Genomic DNA, 22,181 nt, shown 5'->3' with positions numbered 1-22,181 from the left:
CATTAGGTTTACCATCAAATACCTACCTGCTGCTGTTTATATTTAAACAATAATAATTATTATTAATAAAGTGCACCAATAGGTTTACAGTACAATTATGTATTTTATCTCAGAATGGGAGACTGGAGTTTTCCTCCAAATGTAGCAACCCATACCTAAAGCATTGTTTACTGTGGGCATTTCCCCCTAAAATTTCCTACCGTAGCTATCACCAGTTCAGCTTCACAAGTCATAGCAGCGATGGAAGTGTTAGTGTAAATAAGGCCCCACTGAGGTTTTAACTGTCAAGTCATCTAGATCTGTTCTGAGATAACACATGGTTGAACTGCCTTTGTACCCTGACAGCTGCCACCAGTGATGGACATGAAGTGGTGGCAACAGCAGTAGAGAATTTTAGGAGAAAAAGCCTAAGGTAGACACCTCAGTAGAAAGCACACTGACTGATGTCTACATGAAGATTATAGTCTATCCCTCTTGCAGGAAATCCTTAAACACTAAACCTCTCTCGCTGGTTGCATTCTTCTTAGCTTTAGGGTGGAATTTTCAAAAGCATTTGATGTTGGCCTAATTCTGCTCCCATATAGTCAACGGAAGCAAAGTTAGGCCAAGGGTGAGCACTTCTGAAAACCCCAGCCTTAGTGGTGAATACTCATTTCTTTAAAGATGAATGGTAAAATTAAAATTCATGGCAAATTTGAGTCAGCTCAAAACATGAACCTTTGCAGAGTACAGTAGACCAGTAATTTTTATCTATACCAACTTCAAAGCTTTCTATTAATCTCTGTAGTTTCTCTAGCCTCAATGTGTAAGATTTTTTTTAACTTTAAAGATCAATCAAATATTTCTTTTTGAAAAAGAAAATCTAAAATCTAAGTGGGTTTATTAAAAGTGAGCATGCGATGGTTATGGAGAAGTGGTTTTATGCAATTTGTGGTCACATGGAGAAATAGACATACATATTATTCAGTGCTCTACTTTTGTAGAATGAAATTGTCATCCCTTCTAAGTACAAAACAAATGTATAAAATTGAAGCCTGATTAATTTCTCATGCTGTGTGTGTGTGTGTGTGCGTGCGCGTGTGCACGCGCGCGCACACCTGTCTGCATCTCTTGGGCTCAGCCCTGCCCTCTACTGTGCAGCACTGAGACCTTCACACTCAAGATATCAGCAGGACAGCATATAATACAATAATATGCACCAAGAGGTAGGCCTGCCTAATGCCCTTACCTATGGGGGCATGCTTGTCCCACCCCAAATAAAAAAACACAGCTTAATATGCATGCTGCTACTAGCAGCATCAGCAAATGTTGAGTGTGCACTTTGTTCCTGGTCAGAAGACCAGCAAGGTTCACTGCTAAGGGTGGAGCCCTGGCCAGCTGTAGCCGGTAGCAGAGAATGCAAAGGGCTCTTAATCAGCGCTGTGCCAGGTCAGGATTTAGATCCTTCTTCCATTACAAATCTCATCAACCTCCCAGATAGTGAGATCCTAATGTATTCTGTAAAGTGGACAGGACTGAGGAACAAGAGGGCTAAGTGCCATAGCCTTCACTTAGCTGATATGCTGGATTTCCCTTCATTGTAATTTTTAAAAATTCATTAATTACCTTTTAATTTGCCCAGCCTCATATTAGGCCTGATCATATGTTAATATAAATGCTGCAGTGTGGCTAGCTTCATTTACAACTCATTTCTAAAGCACGTGCTGCCATCTCTTTTGACTTGTCTTTCACATTTTCTTGTTTCCTTGGTGATTTGTCTGGTCTCATCAGTGTCTTGTTACTAATGCATATTTGCTCAGATGGGAAGTTGCACTTCCATTATTCAAGGCTGCCATGCACTGGCCATTTATGATATGAAATCCTGTTTTAGTAATGTAGAAACTTGATATTCCAGCTAAGCCATAGAGCTAATAGGTTTGATGGCTACAAATTGTGCGTGTGTGTGTGTGTGTGTTCCTTCGTTTTGCTTCATTTTTTTCTTTAACCTAAGGAGAATTCTGCCAAGAAATGTTTACATTCTTCTTTTCTTCTATTGTTTGTAAATAGCCTCGAAGAAGCTTGAAACACATTTTCTCTTGCTGATTTTTGGTCTTTTCCATTTTACAGGTTCTGAATTCTCTTTATTTGTGTAGAATAAAGTTTTTAATTGAGTTGACTGGGTTTTGCTTTTAAAAAAAGAAATTGCTAGCCTGGATAGCTAATGGAATTCATGATGGGACAGGGAGACTTTCACCTCTGGATCTCTGATTCAAGTCTGCCCCAGGGGAAATAGTTCCATTCATGCATAAATAAGAACTATTCACATGAGCAAACCTTGCTAGATCAGATCCTAGGCTGTTAGTGACTGAAAACTGTCACTCTCTGATGTCTGTTTGGTAGTCTAATTTAACTGGTTTGCTACAGATTCTGCTCAGTGGAAACGCCACAGCCATTTCAGAGGCTGGGAGGAGAGCTCATATCCCCTCCCAGGTAACTGAGTGGATGAGGTATGCTATAATGAATAGCTTGTTATAACAAACTTGGTTACCTTGTCAGAAATGTTCATTATAGCAAGTGTAATGTACTTAAATTTTTAGTAAAGTTAAATTCTTATTATCATTTTGTGTTTCATTTCCAGCAGCACTAAACAAAATTGTGACTGAAAGAGCAACAGTAGAAGCATTTGGTGGTATAACAGCTAAATATACTGGAATTGCAGGGGTTCTTTTTTAATATCCTAAAAACCAACCTTACAGTCTAAAATATGACCTAAGGTCTTGTGGTCTATTTCTAGAATGTGCTTGTTGGGCTATTTAGATAGCTGGTTAAAAAAGATGTTTTCATGGTGGAGCCGTTCACTAGGGACAGTTTGTCCATTGTCCTTGCGGGGTGGGATGTATACTTATGCATATGCGTCTATGTGCATGTATAGAAGATATATTACATTTATACATACAGTATTTCTTTGGTAAATGCAGGGCTTGGGGGAAGTATTCAGTGTCTTTGTGATGATGATAAACAGAAAGCTATTGCTTTACCTTTAGGGATTTTCATATGTTTGGGGATATTCTGTTTTGTATGGATGTTAGCATTCCTAGCCACGCTGGCACCACATTGCACACAGCCTGAGTAATTCAGCTGGCTTCTAGATATTTAATATTTCAGAAAAAGAGAAGATTGGTTTAAGATGGTAATTTGCTGTCTGCACTTTTGAAATCTGTGCAATATGGGTAATACTGAACTTTACTGGAAGACGTTCAGCATTGGAAATAGGGAATGTGTAAAAAAAAGAAAAAAAAAAGCTACCTTTTACAATATGCAGGGTTGCTTTGATAACAGCTATTTTAGTCCTCATGAATGATTCCAGGTTAATAGCACTGGAGACTGAAATTTTCTGATTATGTATAAAGCAGATACAGGAGAGTCAGTGGTAATGTGAGCAAACTCCTTGTGATGGGGTATACAAATCTCACATTGGGAAACACAGGATTAATGCGTTTATGTGGGCTTAGTTGGTCCCACCCAACTCGAGCTGTGAGAGAGGTCAGACTCAGAGGAAGGAGCTTAAAAAGGGAAACACAACACAGTTAGCGTCAGACCAGACCTCTAGTCTTTGACTCCTGGAAAGAGCACTGGCTGAAGGCAAGAGCTCCTCAGATGACCTGGACCTATGCCAGAAGTTCATCTTTCATAGACTACCAAATAACCATTTGTAGATGATTATTTTTGTTCAGTGTACACCTGTGCAGCTTTCAAGTCAGTGACTGGTAGAGGATAAAGCCTCTGCAAACATCTCAGGCATAACAGAGCCATGAGCAATACATGTCATGGATTTCTAACAAATAGATCTTCTCCGTAAAAGGCTGACCACTTTCACTGAGAAAAGTGCAGAATTGCTGATTGAAGAGAATGCAGGAACAGTATTAAAGTTATGGAAAACCAGGCACCTTCAGTAAATGTTCACACTGGGGATAAAGTGGTCGGAAGTAGTTGATAGTTGAACAAATAAGCAAGGACTTTGGTGACTGTGCTAAAAGCAATTGATTATAGTTTGTGAGTATCTACATGAGGAACAAATATTGAGTAAAGGGCTCTTTCGAGCAGAGAAGGGTATAACACGATTCAAGGGCTGGAAATCAAAACTAGGCAAATTCGGACTGGAAATGTCATACATTTTTGACAGTAGGAATAATAAGCCATTGTAACAATTTACCCAGAGTCATGATGGATTCTTCATCACTGACAAGTTATAAATCAAGACTGGATGTTTTTCTGAAAGTTACACTCTAGGAATTATTTGGGAGAAGTTCTATGGATTGTGTTACATAGGAGGTCAGACTAGATGATCACAATGGTCCCTTCTAGTCTTGGAATCTGTGAATTTAGGGCGGGGCATAATGAGCATTGAGACAGGGCAGGAGGAGATAACGTGAGTGTAAACAGAGAATCAGACAATTGGGGGATTGGGACTGTCAGAGGGGCAGGAGAAATGGAGATACCAGGAACAGGCAATACAAACAAAAACACAAAAGGATTCCAGTTTTACCTTAAGTTAATGCAATTGTACATTAAACTGAAGAGCAGAAGAAATATCTATATGTCAATTTTTAATAAGCATAATAATTTGATAAGCAAAATAATTCAAAATAATTAAATACTGTTATTTTGTCATAGTTGCTTGGGACCTTCATGAAATGACTGATAATTTTACGCAGGGCTGGTAACACCACGTTACATTATTAAGGTTGCCTGGCCCTTCCCATTATCAGGCCCTGTTTTCAGTTGCTTATCACTTTGCCAAACTTCAACTGTTTAGGCTGAAATTTTGAATGCTGAGTGTTTTGCCTTAGGTTGAATTATTTTAGAAAATTTCAGTCAAAACAGTTTAACCTTTTCTGAGAATGAGGCTAGAGGAAAATGGGTTGTTTTGCAAAATTAAAAAAGTTCTGACAACCTTTTTTGACACCTGTGCACTCTAGAACAGTGGTTCTCAAAACCAGTCTGCCACTTATTCAGGAAAAGCCCCTGGTGGGCCAGGCCGGTTTGTTTACCTGCTGCATCTGCAAGTTCAGACAATCGTGACTCCCACTGGCCACAGTTCGCCGTCCTAGGCCAGTGGGGGCTGCAGGAAGCAGTGGCCAGCACATCCCTCAGCCCGCGCCACTTCCAGCAGCCCCCATTGGCCTAGGACGGCGAACTGTGGCCAGTGGGAGTCACGATTGTCTGAACTTGCAGATGCAGCAGGTAAACAAACCGGCCTGGCCCACCAGGGGCTTTTCCTGAATAAGTGGCAGACTGGTTTTGAGAACCACTGCTGTAGAACACACTCTCTTCCAAAGCATAGAAAAGAATCCAAGATTCCTGAGTCCCAGTATTCCTCTGCTGTCAGAAAATATCTGTGAAACCCACTGGCAAACTGCATGTCTCATCCACACCCTCTAGTGCTGGGTCCACACAGAGAATGACAACCTGCTACTTCTATCAGTTATTCCATTGGCTCAAGTGGTAGAGATTGATGTAGTGGATCTGCAAGATCCTACCATACTGATGACCTGTGTTGGCATCAATATGATGCAACATGATGAATTCTGTAGTCAGTAAATTAAAAAAGAAATTACACAGAAAAAAACTACATTAAAAGAACATTAAGATTGGAAAATCTAGCATTCCAAAGCTGAAAAAAAAGTTTTAAAATAATTTAATTTTGTGTCAAACTAAATGTTTTGTTTAAAGCAAAAGAAAACGTCTTATTTGCAAGGTTTTTTACATAAAATTCTAAACAAAAAGTGACTTCAAATGGAAAAATGTTGAAGCAACACATTTGGAGTTTTTTCAGACATTCTTTGTGTTCAGCCAAAAGAATTCAGCAAATTCACTATGAATTCAGAAAATGTTTCAAGTGACCTGGATCTGCATTTTTTGATTAAAAGAATTTTCAGCCAAAAACTTTCACCCAGCTCTCGTCGGAAGGTGTGTAATGAATGAGACAGCTGATTTCAGGAAGAGAAAGGATGGTGTTATGGTTATGCAGCTGAATGTCACACTGGAGAATTGGATTCTAGCACAGGGCTCCTACTGAATAAGTCATGTACTCCAAACTTGTCAGACAGTGTCACTAACTGTGTGTTCTTCATTTACTGGGTGCACAGCTTGGAATCTGATTTGCAGAACTGCCGAGTACTCACAGCTGCATCCAAAGTCAATGGGAACTGTGCGTCGATCATATATAGTGTCAATACTGCAAAAAGAAAATAAGGCCCTATGCTTCTCAAACAGTGAACTGTGACCAGGGACCCTATGATGCCAACTGGCAGAGGGCAAATGGTGTGCATAGGATTTTAAAAGGATCTCCCTGGTCAGATATGTGCATAATAGTTAACCGATGTGTGGCATGTGAGGTCTGTACTGAGAGCCAGCAGCCTGTTTGGTCATTGTAATCATTGGGACTGTATGTACAGATAATACTTAAAGACTTCTGTATCTATACTAAAAATTGTATTCTTACGGTCTTGGAGTTATGGCAGGTCACCAGGATTTATCATACCTGCTGCCTGAAAGGAACATTTTCAAGTTAACAGACCCCTATCTGCCTGTCTGGTCATTTGTGTTTTATATGCCTCACAAATATATGCTTATTTGCATTCTAAGCCAGGGTGGAATGAAAGATTGCAAAATCTACAAAAGAGAAAAATTTCAGGGTGAACGAACTGCAGAGGGATGTCCTGCTTATGAAGAAAGATTGTTATGGTATATCTTGGGGTGCAAGGAAACACACAGAATCTTTCACTCAGGCAATCTGACAGCATGTCATGGAAAGAAGGTCATAGCCAGCCTGTAAAGCGAGGATTTTGGTTGAGCAATACTCTATAAGATGTGAGAGTATCTTGTGGATTAAGTCTATGCTCTAAAATGCATGTTATTATTTCATAGGTAACCATTTGTTTCCAATACTTCTACTTGCTACTACTTGAATCTCCATGTTTTGTTAAATAAATTTATGCTTGATTTAATTACAAACTTATCTCTAAGTTCTGTGTGTTAAGCATGGGGGTGATTTGGGGTGGACTGGAACGTTGGGGTTTACTGTTTATTTGGAAGCAGCAAATCTGTACTCAGTATGAATATCCAGTGGACCAGGGGCTGGACGCTCCAGGGAGATGCTCAGAGGATTCAAGGAATGGGGTGTGCCTGTTGCTCATCTGTAGAGTGACAGTGGGACCTGCAAAACCGAGAGAGGAGGGCCTGTGTTGCCTATGCCCAGTGGAGTATGGGAGTTGACCCACAGCAGGCACAGACAAGGCTTCCTTACGCTAAGGTCAGGTGGTTGTAAGATGCCCCCAGGAAGCATCTCAGGCACCCAAAAATGGGTGGACATTTTTTCTCTTAATCTGTGCCTCTATTCCCTGTCTGTAAAATGGGGATAATATTACACCCTGACCTTTCAGGGGTGTTGTGAAAATAAATCCATTAATGTCTGTGGAGCACTCACATCTGTAGTGATGAGCACCATGAAAAAGCCCATGAGGAAATGGATAATTCTGCTTTCAGAGCAGAGTTTGAATAGTGTGAGGTAAATAAGTCATATGGCTACACATTGAACAGTGAGGATAAATCAAATATCAAATAGCTGCTCATTAAGTGAGCACCATCCATCCTTTACGCAGAGTGAGACAGGGGTCCTCTGGGGAAAAAATGTCCTGATGTAGTTAGAGTGTGCCGTAATCTGTATACACATGAGGATTGAATTAAGGTTGCACAGGAAACCTCCATTCTGGCATTTCCTAACTTTGGAGGACTTGACTTTGCAACCCTAATAATGTTTCTTTAGCATAGTTATTCGTTGTAATATGTAAGGACTAGAGCCAAGCGAAAACAGGATTTTCCATTCTATGAAAAATTCTGAGATTATGAAAACTTCTTTTCCTATAGAGAAAAGAAAAAGAAAGTTCACAATTTTTCACAAGATGGCAACAAACAAATCTTCTAGGAAAGCAGCCCAGGAAGCCAGCCAAGCAGGGAACCAAGCTACTGAGAAGCCTGGAAGCTGGGGCTCCCAAGTCTTTTAGGCTCTCAGATGCCACTCAGTCCACCAAGCAGGCTACTGAGGAATCAGGAAGTCCAGGCTCCCCAGCAGCTCACCAGATGGAGATAGAGGGGTGGTAAGCTGGCAGGAAGGGCTCTGTCAGAAACCTGCCTGATTTTCATTGGAATTTTGACATTGCCCTGCAGAATTGGTACTTTCTGACAGAAAAATGTTCCGATAGCAAATTCCCAAGCAGCTGTAATGAATGTGTATATTTAATAACAGTGATGTACAGGTTGACTAGGTGCTCACCTTCTCCATGTTCTCACCACAGCAAGTTTATGGTACCTTTATTAGCTGCCTCAGAACACTCAGCAGACCCAGATGCATTTTCTGCTGGTTATTCTTAAAACATATATAGCTTCAAGGCTTCAAAAGAACCTAGAAATGAGAAGCCACTAAAGCAGTGGTGCCCAAACTTTTCCTCTTGGGTTCCCTGCTTACCAGGAATGAAATGTGTCCATATCCACCCCTGGCTGGGAGCAGGATAAACCAAATATCAAATAGCTGCTCATTAAGTGAGCACCATCCATCCTTTACTGGCTGGGCCAGGGACCAGAAACAAGGGCTGGTGGCTGAGAGTGGGGGCTGAGAGTCAGTGGTCAAGTCACAGCTGGAGCCAGGGCAGCAGCTGCGGCTGGGGGATTGGGGTCAGAGATGCAGCTGGAGCGGAGCTGGGGGCACAGCGGGGCTGGGTGGCACTCCCTCCCCGCCCTGCCATGGAGTCTAGCCTGAGCCCCACCATGTCCCCTTGGACATTTCTCCGTGCCCCACTAGGGGAACGTCGCCCACAGTTTGGGAACCACTGCACTAAAGCAACCTAGCTATAGTTTGGATTGCAGTCACAAATGTAAAAAGGTGATTTATCAAAATTTACTTCCATCTAGCTGTGGTGACCCAGCAATGCCATGGGAGGTTGAAAAGTCTGGGAGTGTTCATAGGAAGAAGTTTATGTAGCCTGTCTGGCCCAGGAACCAATGGGACTGAAACCATTTTTGATATTTGCTTCCACTTGCTATGCAAACTTTGTCAATCAGTCTAGATATATGTCATGGCCCAATTTGTATAAATGTGTAAGCTATTTAGCATGTTAAGAAACGGGACATTCTGTTTCATAAATGATGATTATTATTTGTTTGGTTTCATGTGGCTATACGTAGTTCGATGGAATACGATGCTCTGGATTTTCTAAATCGCCCTGGAAAATGAGCACAATTAATTGGAAAATGGTGTGTGTGTGTAATGGCAGTGTTAGAGACCTTTAAAACATTGAATTAATCCATCCAGCTGGTAGTCATCCACATCAGGAATTCTGTATCAATCCCTACTCAAGCCTGATGCTTTCCACGCAGATCTAAAAGCAGGTTTCACACAGCACTGAAGAAGAAACTTTGATGCTTAGTACTGCTAACTACATGATATAAAATTTGCGCACTAAAAGGGCCTGCTAAACACCCACAGCATTAGCTAAAGTCAGAGAGTTATGGGTACTAACCACCTGGGTAAATTAAGCCTTAAATATTTACTTTGTGTAACATCAGTAACTGAAGTTTCTTTCTACTAATGCAATTGTTCACTTACACTCTCTTTTAAAAAATAGTAATCAAAGTAGCATGTTTTCACAGCAAATAAATTTTCCTTGCCTGATTACTAAAAGGAGAGATACTAAACCAGTTTGTAATCTCTTGATTGTATTTACTTGCTAGTTAGCAAGGTCTAGTACAGGAGTCGACAACCTTTCAGAAGTGGTGTGCTGAGTCTTCATTTATTCCAGGGGTCGGCAACCTCTGGCACATGGCTCTCCAGGATAAGCACCCTGACGGACCGGGCCAGTTTGTTTACCTGCAGCATCAGTAGGTTTGGCGGACTGAACGTGGCCGTGGTTCACCGCCCCAGGCCAATGGGGGCGCAGGAAGCAGCGTGGGCAAGGGACGTGCTGGTCACAACTTCCCACCACCCCCATTGGCCTGGGACGGCGAACCACGCCCAGGTTCAGTCCGCCAAACCTACTGACGCGGCTGGTAAACAAACTAGCCCGGTCCGCCAGGGTGCTTACCCTGGTGAGCCACGTGCCAGAGGTTGCCGATCCCTGATTTATTCACTCTAATTTAAAGTTTCGCGTGCCAGTAATACATTTTAACATTTTTAGAAGGTCTCTTTCTATAAGTCTATAATATATAACGAAACTATTGTATGTAAATTAAATAAGGTTTTTTTAAATTGTTTAATAAGATTAATTTAAAATTAAATCAAAATGCAGAATCCCCCAGACCGGTGACCAGGACCTGGGCAGTGTGAGTGCCACTGAAAATCAGCTTGCGTGCTGCCTTCAGCGCATGTGCCATAGGTTGCCTACCCTGGTCTAGTACTTGTCCTCTCTATACAGAAATACATAACCAGTTTCAGAATTAATTGAATCTAGTGACTAGGCAATCTAGTTCCTGGCAAGTCCCAGTGTCTGTTCATGACTTACAACTGGATAGGATGAGGGGAGCCAGACCCTTGAAAAAGTCTCTTTGTTTCAGAAATTCTCTGCAGAAAAATAACCTTTTGGTCATCATTTTGTGTTTTGACAGATCACATCAGCAGTTTTCTTGGCTGCTGCATTGATTGTAGGGCATCCATCTTGCTGATCTAATAACACATCACCATCATAAAATGAGAAGAAACGAAATGTTTAGTCTTCTTGGCAACTAAGTGCAAATGCTTTCCAGAATATTGCTTTGCGTTGAATGAAATGGCTTTGGGCCAGTGACTAATTAGAGTAAAGGGCTGTGCTTGTGAATTATGCATGTACTGTTGTGTTTACCCTAGTATTGTTAAAACCACAGCATATATTTCTACAAATGAGGTTGTTGTTCAGATGGATGTGACAGTCCTTCTGTGGATGATATACTCTACCAAGTGTTTGTGCTTTAGTGTAACAAATAGCTTAACAGCACATTTACAAATGCATTCCTTGTGTTGTACTGCAGTGGAAGGAAATCCAGATGGAAGTAATTTACATCTTGTTCAACTTAGACACAACAGACTTAGTAACAATAATAAATATAGAAATAATGTGAAACATGGTGCTTGCAGTGAGGATTTACAATATTTAAGAGTGCTCAGATTCTGATGGTACTAATCACACTTTTTTCACCTACCCAGCAATTGCTGAGTATACAGGAAGAATTAAATAACAAAAAATCTGAACTGGAGCAAGCAAAAGAAGAACAAACACATACACAAGCTAGGCTTAAAGTTCTTCAGGAGCAGGTGAGTGCTTACATTGAGCATAATCCTTATTTAGGACTGCGCCGGAGGACGTGATTCTGCACCTTTGAAATCAGTGAAAGTTTGGCCATTGACTTCATTCTAATCAGTATATGATCTTATGTGACCTGTGTGTGATCTAATGAACATATACAAAGTTTAGTTGAAGTTAATTGATAGTATAGTTTGGGGAAACTTTGTCAAAGTGAAATTGAACTCTGTCAGTTTTGCAATATCAGATATTTAATCTCACATCTTGTATAACATTTTCTGTTATGTTCCTCCACACAGATACCAGTGATGTGTGAATGTTTTCTATCTGAAAACAAATGAATTTTGGGAGAGTTCAATATACCAGCAAAGCAAACATATTTCAAAAAAAGCCAGCCATTTCTTTTAAGACTAGTAGTGGGGAAAATGAGTTTAGCATCTCCTGTATTATTCATGCAGACACATGTATACAAAGGACTGAATCATGATGACGTAAAAAAAAATCTCCAGTGCATCAGTGCACTTATCTAACTGTGGTGAGAAGCAAACCTTTTATATACTCTGCAGATCTGATCGTTTCATTTTTGCTTTCATTGATACTGAAGTGCTGTATGACATTGATAAGTGTATTTGAAAAATAGTGTCTAATATGCAGGGCAAGATGGATCGTTTCACAGCAAAGGAAGATCTGTGCCTGTTTGTGTAGTACTGGAGATGAAATACTGTGTCGTCCACACACACAGAGTATACAAATAAATGTTGTGTGTCAACAATTTGATTGTGGAGACAGTAGTCACCACTCCATAGTTTTTAGCTGAAGTAGACAGTGGACGGTTTTTTTGATTGATTAATGTAATCTAGTAAAAAAAATTCAGAAGTGTATGACATAAATTATTTAGATGGCAAGGATTCAAAAAGCCAATGGTTTTCACAATTTTAAAAAATCCTTCTGAATGTTTGAATGTTTACATATTTTTAAAGTTATGCACATTGGACTTGTCGTCAGATGCAGTTGGCACAAATATACTTTATAATCTGACAATCCAGATTCTGCAAAATAAAGTTTTCACTTTAAAAAAATTCTAGCGCTTACAGTTGCAAAGATAACTTTCTAAATGTGAACTGATATAATGCCATCTTAGACAAAAGCATATGAGGAAGAATGGATTTGATTACAATTTTTTTGGCATCTAAAACTTCAGATGAGAAATGGGCTGAGGGACCTGCAGGATCTATATACTATATAGGAAACATAAGTATATATATATAGGGTATTTTAGGTCTCAATTTTACCATATGTTAGTAACATTAAAAGGACAGCATTATAAAATACTGTTTAAAAATATTTTTTACTATAGCACTCAAAATATTATAAAACATATAGGAAGATCTTACAGTCTGACAACCACCATAGTGCAACTACATGTTTTCATTGCAAATATCTGTGACATGCTGAATATTGAAAATCAGGGGCAGAGTCAAATAAATGTGAACATTTAACATCAAAATAAAAGCATAGGGGTTAATGGATTGATTGTATTATAAATTTTTGTATTACATTCAGCAAAACCCACTATTTTTAAAAGTTAATTTAAAGCTGAGGCAGAATTTCCAGCCTGTTGCACTGAAGTGCCACAGAAACCAAAGTTCTTAGTGCAGAATTTTGATCCAGCTGGGCTTTGATCTGTATATTTTTACACATAGATTACCTGTAGAATGTGAATGATCCTGTAGAACAAATGCCCCCCTCCCAAAAAAACCCCATGGGCATTTCAGTATACTGCTAATGTGGTAACCCTTCTCCTTTCCTTTCAGGTTCATGAAGGCAGGGGCGGCTCCAGGCCCCAGCACACCAAGCACGTGCTTGGGGCGGCAAGCCGCGGGGGGCACTCTGCCGATGCTGTGAGGGCGGCAGGCAGGCTGCCTCCGACGGCTTGCCTGCGGAGGGTCCGCTGGTCCCGCGGCTTCGGCGGACCTCCCGCAGGCTTGTGGGAGGTCCACCGAAGCTGTGGGACTAGCGGACCCTCCGCTGGCAAACTGCCGGAGGCAGCCTTCCTGCCGTGCTTGGGGCGGCAAAATCCCTAGAGCCGCCCCTGCAGGAAGGGTAGCCCCTTGGCAGTTGCTGGCTCTAGTTCAGTGTGATGCATCCGCATGCTCTTTGCTGGTAACCACACTTGCCATTGAACAGCGATAGAGCCTGCCTCTGGGGTAGGGCAGCTCCTGTTTTTTCCAATATTGTATGTTTTTCAGAGGTTTCTGTTACTATTTTATACCATTTAGGATATAAGATAAGAATATAATTTAAACAAACAAACAAAAATTGGAAAAAAAGGATGTTACCCTTTGTGTGTCTGCATCTAGGCATTTTTCCTTTAACATTTTCTACTATCGCTACCCCCAGTGCAATGGTGGGAGTTCCAGTGTAGACAAGGCACCAGTGGCCACTAGCATTTTATCCTCTGTTTTGTCCAACCCTGCTTAGAGCAAATGGCAGAGAGGTGAAAATGTCCACAACTGCCAATGCTGTGGCGACACAAGAGTTACCTTCTATGAAACTTACCAGTGGTGGTCATGGGCTGGAAAGTTTTTCCGGGGGAAAAGTCTAGTATATACATTTACCTAGAGGCAGATTCCAATCTCTAGCAGAGTGAGAGTGTAGTTTAGTGGTGAATCTGAAGTCATCATCAGTAGAATACATGCCGCCCAACACAAGTAATAGCCAGTGATTGTAGGGTGGCTGCACTTGGTGAACCTGAAGAAGGAGGGGGTAAAGGTAAGTAAACATTTGAAATTAGCTAACCTCTTTTGCCTTTTTATTTTGAGCAATGAGCAGGTTATCTTAAACAACAAGACAAGAGCCTGCTCTTCTGACCTCTTACTCATGTGAGGGAGTCCACCAGTACTCAACAGGACTGCTTGAGTAAGGATGACTTGTGTCATTAAGAGATGCAGAATCAGGATTGAAATTACTAACTTATGAGTTACCACAGAATATAATTTAATATAAAACTTCATAACTTTGGGGCTTTGTGGAAGTGATTTTCTTGATCTCCGAGAGGAATCAACTGTTCACACCATCGCCTCCTAGTGACCATTTGTGCAGTGTTGTGGTTTTACAGAGTTGCTTGCAAGGCTGGCCTTATGGGTGGATGATGTGGGAAAACGCTCAGGGTGCCATAGTTAGGGGAGCACTGTGGTCAAGAGGCAAGGAGCAGGGTGAGCCTGGGGTCTGAGGCTGCAGAAGGGAGCTCAGGGCAATGGGGGAGGGAAAGGAGGATGGGGAGTGGGGAGCCCAGGGAGGCAGTGGGGACCAGAGGAAATGGGGGGGATAGATGGGGAGGTAAATGGGGACCGGGGTGGTGGGGGGATGGATTGGGACTCTGTGGAAGTCAGGGCGGATGGGTGAGGGGATGGATGGGGAGGCAGAGGGGGCCAAGGGTGATGGGGGAATGAGGGGGGTCTGGGGTAGGCAGCAGGGGCCAGGAATGATGGGGGGAATGGCTGGGGTGTCCACAGAGGCAGCAGAGGCCAGGGTGGCTAGGTGGGGAGCCAGGGGCAATGTGGAAGATGGATGAGGAGGCAGTGGGGGCAAGGTGCTCCAAAATACAAGTTCACCCAGGCTGCCATTTTCCCTAAGGCCAGCTCTGGTTGCTTGTCATTTCATGGTAGTGCCACATTCGTATGGAATGCATTGGACTGCTCTAACTATAAATAGCATCTGTTCTGAATCAAACGTACTGGTGTCCATTTTTACCACAATTTTAGGGTTGTTCTCACACAATAAAGATTCGTGTTAGGCAGAAAAGATATCTCTTATAACAACTGCTACTTCCTTAGTAAAAACAGGTTGAAACAAAGGCATACAGCAGAAAGAGCTGTTTACTCCCCCACTCTCATTTTGAATAGGTTAGAATAAAGACCTACATTTTTTAAAGAAATACACAAACCTAAGTGCAAATGCACTTTGTTCTGCATGCTTAAATCCCCAGTTCATGCAAGCATGTGAAGGTTGCAGTGGTGCATACTTGTCTGTTTGGGTTCATCCGTAGATTGGATGTGCAGATATCTTGGAAAATTTGGCCCAAAATATCGTTAGGTAATTTCTTAAATCTTCTGATAGTGACTATTTTATAATCTCCCATGAAGTAATCCTGAATTTCTATTATAAATCTCATTCACTTTAAGAAAAAAAAAGTTTTGCTTCAGATCTAGTGAAATTGGCAGTGTCTTCCTAGTCCTTCCTCCCGATAGCTAAATAAATGAGTTCCACATCTCTTCCTCCTCCATCATACTCAGGAGCCGTGTCAGTTGTCTGTATACTTCCTCAAGAAGGCAATATACAGGAGCACTCTGACATTTTAAACAGCTCAGAATATGTCCTTCAAAAGTAATCATAAGCCAACACTATTTAGCTAGTGGCAACTTGCAAACACTGCAAAGCTTAAATTAATAGCAACAAGAATGGGAAATGAAATCATTTATTCTTCTTGAGAGCCAATTTTGTACATTTTTTATGCCTTGAAACTGTTTTCTAATCTTATTATTTAAAAAATAATGATCCAGTCTTATTATTTTCCTTACTGCCCCCTGACTAAACTTATCAAGCCTTAAATATGTTGGTTTCAAAATGGCTTGAGCAAAAACTCATTAGAATTATATGCTCCATCTGTTTTTCTCATTGTAAGCTTTATATAATGCTACTTTAAATAAATCAAAGATAACTGTGTGAAATACTCAAGTAATGTTCTTTGTGTGGTTTTTTTTTTATTTTTGTTTTGGTTTTGTTGCTTTTTTGTTTTGTTTCTTTCTTTAAACTTTGCAGTTAAAAAGTGCCAAGGAGTTAGCAGAGATCAACGGCCATGACGAATCTCAGGCAAATGTAGGTACAGCTCTATTTACATTTTATTATTGAAGGTTATAGAATGGCTTATTGGTTTAAGGGCTCAGGTTTTGAATGCCTACTTTTCCTACAGCAACAAGTTCAAATCCCAGCAAGTTTCATTTTGAGGTAGTTAAACTGAGTTCTGTACAATTTATTTTGTGGGGTTATTTGGATGAAATGTTAACCGCCAAAGTTCTGCCTGCTCTCTATGGATGTTAACGGTACCATGGCAATTTGTGTAAGAATAATATTTTGCCTTAGTATCCTGGTGCCCAGTGCTCTTCCCTTCTCAAAATGTTTCTCAGGAACATATATATTTAATTTAAATTCTATAGGAAATTATCAACATTTTTCATATCTGCTTATGTATAATATAGTCAAAATGTTTTGACTTGTATATTAATTATAACAGGGGTCAGCAACCTCTGGCACACGGCTCACCAGGGAAAGCACCCTGGCAGGCTGAGCCAGTTTGTTTACCTGCCAAGTCGGCAGGTTCAGCCAACCACAGCTCCCACTGCCATCCCGACATGGCAGGTAAACAAACTGGCCCTGCCCGCCAGGGTGCTTACCCTGGCGAGCCACAAGACAAAGGTTGCTGACCCCTGAATTATAATATAACAAAAGCCAAATTGATAAAGTCAAAATGAAATATTTAAATAAGGTTTGTTACCAGGGCAGCCAGCTCCTATGCACTCCCTTGTGGTCTGGGCTTCCTCTCCAGCACCATGCCTCAGTTTCTCTTCTTCGGTGCTCCTTAATAAACTCAACACAGACCTTTGGTCCAACAGTATCCCTTATCCCAGGATCTAACTTACTGACATAAAACTGAAACAAAACTCTGTTGTCAGGCTTCTCTCCCTCTGACTTCCATTAGATTCTGTTCTCTGCTGCTCTTCCCAGATTTAGCAGGCCATTCTCAGCACTACCTGCCTGGAGATTTGATCTGCTCCCCTGGAGTATGATCTGTCTTCAGCCCTATTACTCTGGCTTCTAGGCTTAAACCCTTCCCTGTGGTCAAGGATGGTCTCTTGCAGGAGCTTCCTGCTCTCTGCAATCTCTGCCATAGCTTCCTCTCTCTGTTTCCTGTTCCCCTCCGGCTCTTATCAGGACAAGGAGCCCATTCTCTGGCCTTATCCAGAGGCTGCTAATGAGACACAGGTGGGCTGGACCTGTTCCTTCTTAAAGGGCCCAAGCCACCCAGCTGACAAGGTCATTTCAGAATTTTTGTTTTGAAGTAAATTTTAAAATTTTGACTTTTTGTTCTGATTTGGGGTGAAAGGATGTTTCAGAAGATCAGCATTCCCCTCAGAAGGGAAATTCCATTTTCCCTCTAGCTCTGCTTCTATCCCTCTACTTGATGCCCATATGCACCTGACAGTGATGGGGCATCAATGGGTAAAGAAGTGCATTGTGATTATTTACATCCCAAAGGTCTCCCTCTTGATGTTGGATCTATATGAACACAAAGGTCCTCTTCTGTGCAGAACCAGTCCCAGGATCCAGCTCCTAAGGAAAGAAGTCACTGCCATTCCTAAGATAATGGTTCAGAAGAAAATTAGACAACTGCACTTGTCAATCCACAAATTCAGTCCAGGGTTGTAAAATTGTCCCACCTTAGGATAAGAGAGATTCAGGAACACAAATATAAATGGCAATAGAGAAATTTATTTTGATACCTGATCGTGAAAGAGTGAAAATGTATTTGCTGCAGAAATGGACATGGTTGATGGACAGGAATTGAGAACCCTTGAAAGAGTACAATATGATTAGGCTTCCGATTTTAGGTTTTAACCAATAAACATAGAGAAAACAGCCCTGACACAAATAAAAATTAAATCAGAGTTTGTCCAGTAAATACCAGAAAAACCCTGGAAATGGTTTTTTGTACCTAAGGGCTTGTCTACATGGAGTAGTAATGAAGCTATGATTTCTAAAGCACACTAAAGTGTGACACATTAATTAGTCTAGGTAGATCCTGCTCATGCACACTAATCATTCCCTAGTGCGCTTTAACACAGTATTATTTGAAACAGAGAGATTACTCATTACTATATTTACAACTAATATATAATATACATTACTCATTACAGTATAGACACAGAGGAAAGTCCCCCAAAAAAACAATTTTTGACATCTACATAGAACTCAAAAATTGCTAAAAATAAACCCTCAACAATGAAATTAATAAAATCCCTAAACCAGAAGCCATAAAAATGATTAATGTTATTTACACTGAATATTTAATACTAATGTGCTTCTCCTTGCAAAATGCATCCAAAGCTAATTACCAATAGAGTTCGTGGTTCTTGCCCTTGGCCAGTATCTAAATCTGGGGTGATCAAAGAGGAAAAGATGTAGTGGCTCCTGCATGGTTATTAGTGGACTGTGATGCATATAATAGGATTAGTACATATTTGATACAGTTGACAAGTTGAATTTAGCAAATGAAATGCCCTGACATTCAGGACCAGATTGAAAGGTATTGGCAACGAAACATGAAAATGTCTATCTGTGTTCCAAATAGTATATATGACCTTTCACCTTACAATACGCTACTTGTACCTTGTACTGTAGTAGTAAAAACTGGATTTTTTTTAAAAAGACAGTGACAACTTTTATGAAGATTGCTGCATGTATATTGCAGTGTTGTACTCCAAGAATGTCCTCTCTATATTGCTATTACAGTTTTTAAAAATAATTTTCCTGTGTCCTAAGGAACCTTTTCTACTAGTAGCATTGGCAATGATGTCATAGGTATTTTACATTATCTTACTGTTTCTTGAAATAAAAAATTAGAACATTTTTGGGAGCCAAAGAGTATAGACAACATGTATTGCAGTTACTTAAAAGGCTGGGGCAAGGTTAATGTTAAACCCACTGCTACTGCAACTCACAAGCAAAGCTAAAGAGAAAGAACAGATTTTTTGTGCACATCAGCTGCATCAATTATTCCAGGGCAGTGCAAGAATAATTTGTGTGCAGGACTCTGCAGACAGTCATGAGGCCATTTCACGAATGGCTTGTCAGGTACATGTGGTAATATTTGTTACATCTGGTCACATTTCACATGATTTGAAGTGGTTTTTAATCCATTGAATGTGTCATTCTTGCTTGTGGTGCGTTCTGTAGTAGGAAAGCCCTGACATAAGGTGCATGTTGTGCCTGGAGCAAAAATCCTGGCCCTGAGGGAGACTTGAGTTTAATAGTAACCTCAGCACTCCCATTATGTGGGCTGACAGAAGTGTTCTGACATAAAACTCATTTCTGGGGGCTTAGATGTGATTGTCCATTGTTCTTAATGCTGCTCAATGCGTAGAGCAATGTGTTAATTTCCCATCATTGTTGGACACAGTGATATATAATTCAGATCATCCTCTTAATTGAAGAGAAAACCATAAGTCAATGTACAACTATAATTTCAGATTTTCATCCTTCCTCCAACATGTTTCTGTTCTCCCATGACTGGACTAGTCCCATCTTGGAAAAAAAAATGCTTCTTCTTTCTGAAGTAGGGTGGAGGGGTTACTAAATGGTTTATGAAGAAAAACCACAAAACACATGCTGTCGTGATTTGAAACATCAATGTACTGTATTTATTCCTCAGTTGTTTCTGGCTTGCTGTAGAGTCTCTTGCTGTGTAAAACATGTGCTGTGTTTTGATAGACATTGTGTTTCTGTGCACTGTGAAACTCAGCATACTTAGGATACCTGATGTCAATGCAATGACATAGTCTTCCTGGGACAGTTCATTAAATGACATCGGGAAGCTGGGGCATCAATCCTATTTCAGACAACCACTGTGAGACTGATGATAGAATTTTCGAATGTCCACAGTGTACTTAAGGCATGAAATTCCAGACCCATTGAAATCAATGGCAAAACTCCCTGTGGTAGGGTGTAATACCCCTTTAAGGGACAGTCTAGCTCAGGGGTAGGCAACCTATGGAACGAGTGATGAAGGCGGCACGTGAGCTGATTTTCAGTGGCACTCACACTGCCTGGGTCCTGGCCACCAGTCCAGGGGGCTCTGCATTTTAATTTAATTTTAAATGAAGCTTCTTAAACATTTTGAAACCCTATTAACTTTACATACAACAATAGTTTAGTTATATATTACAGACTTATAGAAAGAGACCTTCTAAAAATGTTAAAATGTATTACTGGCATGTGAAACCTTAAATTAGAGTGAATAAATGAAGATTCGGCACACCACTTCTGAAAGGTTGCCGATCCCTGGTCTAGCACTTACAGCCAAGCAACCTGAGCTCAGTCAAGGAGTGCCTGCTCCACCCTGGGGCTGGGCTGTATAAGCAGGAAAAAGAAGCTGAGCGAGAGAGAAAGGACCAGAAGCCACACTTGTGGCTATGGGTTGCGGGACCTTCAGGCTCCAGGGCATTAGCCTGATCTGCCTTGTAAAGGCTTTATTTTCTGGCTATATATTTGGTTGCTTTGATTGAAGGCACTTGAACTTGGTTAAGCTGCTCCTCCCCTTATTTGAGACCTGTGAGAAATGGAGAAAGCCTGCCTGCTGCCTAGAGCAATAAGAGAACTGGAAACTCTGCTGTCCAAGGTTGGTTTGGAGGCCGTGTAAAAGGTCACTTTGGGTGGTTTTGATTAGCTTGGTTTTGGCCTCCCGTTCTATAATCCTGTATGCTTCCATTGACCTCAGCTGGGCAAGGATTTCACCTAAGGACTCTGTTAAGTGTTACTGCTTTCCAACCAAAGTTTAAATAGTGTGCTAAACACAGACATCTCAGAAGGTTAGAGTGATTACACCTGAAAATTTCTATCCTCTTTTTCTGTTTTCATTGCCTGAACAAATAGCAATGCCTATCTTACTCTGCTTTCTCTGCATCTTTGGTTAGCATCTCCAGAAACATGGACACAATAGTCTATGGTTTTCTCTTCAGGCAGGGAACCAATGGAATTAAGTAGGGATGTATTTTTCCCTTTGGATGCTTGTAGCCATTATTGGTGGAGTTTTCATGTTTGACGAACCTTCATCCATTAATGTTGATTCCTTTAGTTCTTCCTTTATTTTTCTCCCTCTATTTCTGCACTTACAGCATTAGTAGTGAACCTTTGAGTGTAAATCTGTCCAGAGGAATATACCAGGGTGAAGTATTTCAACCATTTCACTAAATTGCTCATTTAGTGCTACACTGAAGGTAATGTTATCTCTTATCAAGTTCAAGTCTTCGCCTTTAAGATGTTTTATGAGGGTAATCGCTGGATGATCCTTACTATTTTGGGGATGGCAAAGATAGAGACAGTTCCTAAGTGAAGCTGATCTTCAAGATCAGCTGGAAGATCTTAACGAGTACATATTGTAACAGCTATATTTCCGGGATCATGATGGCATCAAAATTGTTTCTTTGCAGGATCATCAGACTCAGTATTCTGCTCTTCCATTTCAATGGACAAAGTTATTTTCAATGACACATTTGATGTAGAAGAATCCAAAGAAACTGATTTTTCTGCCTGTTTGAGATGAACACAAATGCTATCTTTCAACTTAACTCTTGACAATGTATACATTTTACTGTACAAGAAGAATATGTTTTCTTTGCTGCAGGCCATTAAATCACTTGTTTCCTACTATTTCCTTCAACTTTAGGGATGTGGAGTCAGGTAAAGTCATAAAGTGATGCAGGTGAAAACTCTGGCTGAGTTTAGAAGGGGGTTTGAGCAGTTGATGGAACACAGACATGATGAGGCACAGGGGATAAGCTCAGACGAGCAGGTGGAAGCAGGACCAAAGAATTCTGAGGAGCTGCTGGGTGAGGAAAGTGGACGGTGGAAGCATGTGACTAGGAGAACCAGGCAGAGGAAAAGACGGGCCAGCGACGGAGAAATAGAACTCAGGAACAGGTTTGCTGGGTTGGAAAATGAAGATGGAGCACAGCAGGTGCTCGCTGAAGGAGAGAGGGCGAGGAAAAAGAGGCGAGCGGCTAGTCCTGCAGAAGGAGGGGAGGAGTCAATGGAGGC

At 40.9% G+C, this 22,181-nt stretch overlaps 1 protein-coding gene across 1 annotated transcript in view; it reads left to right on the top strand.

The window, feature by feature from the left end:
• ENOX1 (ecto-NOX disulfide-thiol exchanger 1) overlaps positions 1-22,181 on the top strand; it is a 415,538-nt gene that overhangs the window by 351,003 nt on the left and 42,354 nt on the right. Inside the window, exons 12-13 of the mRNA XM_032781770.1 lie at positions 11,213-11,320; positions 16,131-16,187. Coding sequence (XP_032637661.1) covers positions 11,213-11,320; positions 16,131-16,187 — 165 coding nt within the window. The remainder of the gene's footprint in view (positions 1-11,212; positions 11,321-16,130; positions 16,188-22,181) is intronic.

This window comes from Chelonoidis abingdonii, chromosome 1, assembly GCF_003597395.2.
Source record: "Chelonoidis abingdonii isolate Lonesome George chromosome 1, CheloAbing_2.0, whole genome shotgun sequence".
In the NCBI taxonomy this organism is placed as follows: Eukaryota; Metazoa; Chordata; order Testudines; family Testudinidae; genus Chelonoidis; species Chelonoidis abingdonii.
The sequence above is the reverse complement of the archived record's forward strand: the minus strand, read 5'-3'. Positions and strand labels throughout refer to the sequence as shown.